Source organism: Lactuca sativa, chromosome 3 (assembly GCF_002870075.4).
Source record: "Lactuca sativa cultivar Salinas chromosome 3, Lsat_Salinas_v11, whole genome shotgun sequence".
In the NCBI taxonomy this organism is placed as follows: domain Eukaryota; kingdom Viridiplantae; phylum Streptophyta; class Magnoliopsida; order Asterales; family Asteraceae; genus Lactuca; species Lactuca sativa.
The window spans coordinates 44,457,157-44,462,791 of NC_056625.2; the positions used below are offsets into that span (position 1 = coordinate 44,457,157).

Sequence of the window (5,635 nt, forward strand, 5' to 3'; positions counted from 1 at the left end):
GGAACCAATAATCAAAATGACATGTGTCTACTTCTTTATTTACAAGTAATATATTATGGAAGTTATTTATTTAGTTACCCTAAAATGATACATTGTCATATTTTCATTGGTTCAAATATGTGTTATCCTAATAATTAATTTTCATATAACCTTTCCATGTATATATATATATATATATATATATATATATATATATATATATATATATATATATATATATATATATATATATATATATATATATATATATATATATATATATATATAATAGGAAAGTGGTATTTGAGTTTTAGGTTTGATGAAAGCCTCCATTGAATAATTTGTAGGAGACCAGTACCGTGTGAGTATTTATATGCACCTCTTTGTGCTACTGAAATCGAAGGAGATCCAGATGTTTCATATAATTTTGATGCACCTATCTTCACCGATAGTATCCCCAACCTAGTATAAGCATATCCAGGTTCTCAAACTTCTAAATTTAATTTTACTACAGAAAAATTAGTTATTGAAAGTGGATCATCGAAGAAGACATGGATAGTGGACGTTCCATGTGGGAGCAGAAGCCTGAGCATGAGGGTGATGAGATCATCTACAGGGAAGAAGTAGATCGTGACCATGAAAGTCAAAGTAGTAGCTATAGGCACGAGTGGTCCACTACCTCTAACCTTCATCCTCATCATCAGATCGTAGGTGCAACTGTTGTTGCGGATGATGTTTACGGTGATTTCTTCCCCAATTACTCAGCTCAACCTCCTCCGTCAACGATGGTAACACCTCACTTACAAAATCAACAGCCTATTCAACAAGGTATCGCTTTAGTTCTTCAGTATATCTATTCATTTCGTCTCATCATCAACAACCAATAAACACTGATACCTAATTTAATTAGTTGTTTTCAAGCTTAGTAATTCTACGCTATATACAACATGTTTTTTTCCCTAAAGCAGCGTTCAAATGTTCTATACCTCTATATCTCACTAAACCCTAAAAGCATCCGCCGCATTACTTTTCTCTTATGTATGCTCGTGACTTTGCATACTCTAATACACAAGCATAAGTAAAGAGAGAAGAAGTCACAGTTTCAGATTCAGAAATGAAAGATAATGCAAGTGTTTAATTAATTTGCTTGGTAAATTTTGTTTCTATAATTAGTTTCATGTGAACGCATACATTCAAGGTCTTATCCACTTGGGTAAGCTGCAAGCTGCTTGTAGTCAGGTTCAATGAACTAGCTACCTACCTCAAGTTTTACTTTACGTGTACAACTCGCCTTCTTCCTCTCTCACATGCTCGCATATTTATCACAAGACCCTTTCGTCACATAAATATTCGTTGCAATCACTTTCACTTAGATTTATCAAAGATTCAAAAACAACTTAATTACTTAATCGTGCTCTTTTCTTTTTCTCTTTTGCTTTACGATCTTACTTTTAGGCAAATTTGTTGTATCACTTAACATGATCAAAATGCTTATAAATCAAAACACATTTCATCAAAATTCGAACTTTGATTCTTTTTCATCAATGACTATTGTGTGTGTGTGTGTGTGTGTGAGAGAGAGAGAGAGAGAGAGAGAGAGAGAGAGAGAGAGAGAGAGAGAGAGAGAGAGAGAGAGAGAGAGAGAGAGAGAGAGAGAGAGAGAGAGAGAGAGAGAGAGAGAGAGAGAGAGAGAGAGAGAGAGAGAGAGAGAGAGAGAGAGAGAGAGAGAGAGAGAGAGAGAGAGAGAGAGAGAGAGAGATGTGGTGTTGATGACTTGATGCCACATGGGGTTTTAGAATGGGAACATTTTCGTTTGAATTACAATCGATATACATCTCACCTACCCAATATTCTTAAATTTAGAACCATCAGTCTATCATTTTCCTTATTTAGTCATTTTCTATCTATTTGACAACCTCACTTTCCAATCTCTCTCTGCCTTTTACTTTGTTTATTTATGAGTAGATGAATACAACATTCGGGATCCACAAAGTGGATTAGATATGCCACGTATAGCTCTAAACAAGAAAAATGGTTAACCTATAACTTTTAAAGATCTATTAATCTATTAGTATCATGATAGGTAAATCTTCACAAAAACTTTTTTAAGTATCTGCTTTGGAATTAAAAAAAAAACCATCAACATATTTGAAATTCATTCCTATACTTGTTATCAAACAAGTTTCATGGAGTTCGACGAGCATAATCTGGTTTAGACATGCATATTTTTCGTAAGAATAGTTATGATATACATCTTATATGCGTTTTATGTATTTACCATCCACCTATATATTCATGTTATCCATTAAATGGAATCAATTATTGTTGATTTTTGTTGTACCAAATTGTCATTAAAAGCAATGCAATTTCTTTGTTGTTTTTCATTAAAAAATTATATATACTTGATAGTGATGCCTATATAAGACATACATTCTTTTATACAATTATTGTTCCCCGTTAATTGGTACAATGACATCTTAAGCATAGGAACTCGAAAGGTTCCCAGTTCCTGCAGATCTTTTTATTAAAAAATAATAATAACACGTCAACATAAATAGACATCTTTTATTCGGTGATGTACATATCATTCTTAGCACTTAGATATAATGAAATTAACTTTTGTTATGGTTCTGCATGCATGCATGGTATGAAATTAATAACTTAATTAACTAATTAAGACTACTTATGTTTTATTATTTATTGTGTTCTAATTAATTGCTTGAAGAAACAACGGTGAGAAGACATTACAGAGGAGTAAGACAAAGACCATGGGGAAAATGGGCAGCAGAGATACGAGATCCCAACAAAGGCGCACGTGTTTGGTTAGGTACTTTCGAAACTGCTGAGGGTGCAGCTCTTGCTTACGATCAAGCTGCACTCAAGTTCAAAGGCTCCAAGGCCAAACTCAATTTCCCTGAACGTTTTCAAGGCCGTTCTGAGCTGCGGTTTTTAACAAGCACCACCACCTCCACCGCTGCTGCCGCCCCAGCTCCTGCAATCTCACCGGGATCTCAACCACAGCCCCCAATTAATCATACCATAGCCACCAGCTATCCCGACTTTCTTCAATACGCTCAGCTTCTTTCCAGCAATGATGCCCAACTGCCTTACTTCGCTTCAACTCTTTATCATCAAAACAATATTAATGCTACACAAACGTATTCTGACTACGCTTCCCACCAATCTTCTTCTTCAGCATCGATGGTTGGATCATCAACAATGTCATTCCAGCCAAACTATAGTGATAATCCAAGTTTGTTTTCGGATTCAGGATCCGACCCGTGGACGCGAGGTGCCTTTGATGATAGCAATAGGAAATGAGCAGCTATATAAGTGTTTTTGTGCTGATTAGTTAACTAATGAAATCTGAGATTTTGACTTCTTGTCTTTTTTTTTTTTTTTTTTTTTGCTAGCTCCATCATGGTCCATATAGACATGAGTAAAAAATCAATATTATTATTTTCTTTCTACTGCTCTAATTTGTATGATATCATTAAATAATTATATTTGCTAAATGCACATATTTAGTATTTACTTTTTCTGGTACCTTGATGTTGATACCTTTGGTCTTTAATTCATATGGTTTACACAAATCGTAGTTTCCAAAAAAACCAGAAAACGTTTTTTTTCCTCTCTAAGTTGGCTATGACTCATTCATGTGAATGCCCCATCTATAGGCACGTCAACGATTACTTTTTAACGTATAACACATAAGTTAATCGTTAAAACTGCTTTTTTGAACCACAAATCTATTTTATTCTTAACTACTCCTTAAATTCACATATCTTATTTACAAATATTTGAATGTTCGACCTTAAGGAGGAAGGAAATCACCGCACACCTTGGGATAAAATATTAATTCAAATATTAAAAGTAAGGGAAATATGCATAAAAGTCCCTATATTTTGGCTCTATTTACAAAAAAATTACTCCTTATTATTTTATTTTATTTTTCATTTTTTGGAATTAAACCACCGAAATCAGTTATTACTTGCAATTTGGCTCAATATTCAGGTTACCGTATGGTTAAATTGTAAACAAAATATCAAGGGTGACTTTTTTTTTTTCAATGCATAATAATTTTTAGCCTCAAGTCTTAGATATTTTTGTTGGAATAGTGTCTAAGGCTGCAACTATATTAGACAAATGTTTGACCCGGTTGTGCATGGTCATTTTGGATTGCCTTCACCATAGCAACTTGATAGGATGATTTATTAAGAGAGAGTAAATATTATTAATATATTATGAGAATAATATAATGAATAATATATTTGTTATTTGATTAATATAAGTCATAGAATTAATTAGAATTAATTTGGTGACTTAAAGAGATTAATTAAATAAAGGGGTATAAACTGTCAATTGTTTGATAGTTAAGCTTTAGACTGTAAATCCATTGGGATATGCTTTGGACGAATTCTAAGAGTGTTAGGATAGACAAAATCGTCCAAAGGCTTATCTATGGAATGGATTTGGATAGCCTTAAGAGAAGATTATCCAATTAGGGTTTAGGTTGTAACCCTTAAGGAGTCTACAAGTATAAATAGACCCCATGGCATAGGGAATTCGACACATCTCATAAAGTAAGAGAACCCTGGCCGAATTCCTCCCCTCTCCTCTCTCCTAAATCATTCTTCTTGCTATTGGTGTTTGTAAGCCATTAGAGGAGTGACATTTGTGACTCTAGAAGCTCCAAGACCTCAAGATCAACAAGGAACTCAAAGGTATGATTCTAGATCTGTTTCAATGTTGTTGTTTAACCTAATTAGTCATTAGAAGACTTGGATTCAAAGCATGTTTATTAGAAAGCCTAGATCCAAGCATTAGGGTTTTGCATGCGCACATAGGAAAGTTCTTATGGCTAAAACCCATCAGTGGTATCAGAGCCTAGCTTGGTTTTATTTAAATTGTTGCTTGATTAACTGAAACAAACCTGCAAAATTCGATTTTTAGGTTTCTGAGTCACTGACTCGGCGAGTCCCCTTGTGCACTCGGCGAGTCCAGGCGTCAGGAATGGCCAGATTTGGGATTTTTTCATAATTATCTTATGGAAACTTACCTTAATCATAATAGATCAATCTAAATCCGATTTTTTGATATATATGACTATTATCTTGATCTAGTTAAAGGTATTTATCAACTAATAAAATATTTAATTTCCTTATATGATAATTAATTAATTATTTTAATTATTTTGGTAATTATCTTGAATAAAATCAAATATAGATAATTAGGATATTAATTGTTAATTGGAATTATTTGTTATTTGATCCTCCATGTTTTAAATGTTTAAAACCTAGATTTTAAAAGTTTTAAAATACAACCCTATACTAATATGATATTACTAGAATAATATATATATGTATAACTAAATGCTAGTCTTACCGTTAGTAGGCCTCATTCACGAAGCCTTCAATTTATTTGCATGTTAGATTACGACATCCCTTTTCTAGTATGTAAATGTTATTGTTGGATCCTATCCCTAATTTTTCTTATTGGGTGATAATTAGGGATTCTTATTCTAACATATGTTTGTCCTTTTCTAATTGTAGATGTCGAACGCAAACAACGCTGCTGCTAGTTCTTTCACGTTGATGAGCCTTTGCCAAAAGGTCACCTTCGATGGAACGAACTTTAGCGAATGGATAAGATACAT

At 33.4% G+C, this 5,635-nt stretch overlaps 1 protein-coding gene across 1 annotated transcript; it reads left to right on the forward strand.

Moving 5' to 3' along the window:
- The first annotated feature begins 282 nt into the window (after positions 1-282).
- On the forward strand, positions 283-3,359 carry LOC111912333 (ethylene-responsive transcription factor ERF113). The gene is made up of 2 exons (XM_023908059.3): positions 283-807; positions 2,705-3,359. The coding sequence occupies exons 1-2, from the start codon at positions 531-533 to the stop codon at positions 3,298-3,300; spliced, it is 873 nt and encodes a 290-aa protein (XP_023763827.1). The 5' UTR covers positions 283-530; the 3' UTR covers positions 3,301-3,359.
- Positions 3,360-5,635: the final 2,276 nt, after the last annotated feature.

Bases quoted from the DNA above. Each gene is read 5' to 3' on its own strand.
- LOC111912333 (XM_023908059.3), top strand. From the start codon at position 531: ATGGATAGTGGACGTTCCATGTGGGAGCAGAAGCCTGAGCATGAGGGT. The intron at 808-2,704 runs GTATCGCTTTAG...AATTGCTTGAAG, and splicing joins TCAACAGCCTATTCAACAAG to AAACAACGGTGAGAAGACAT.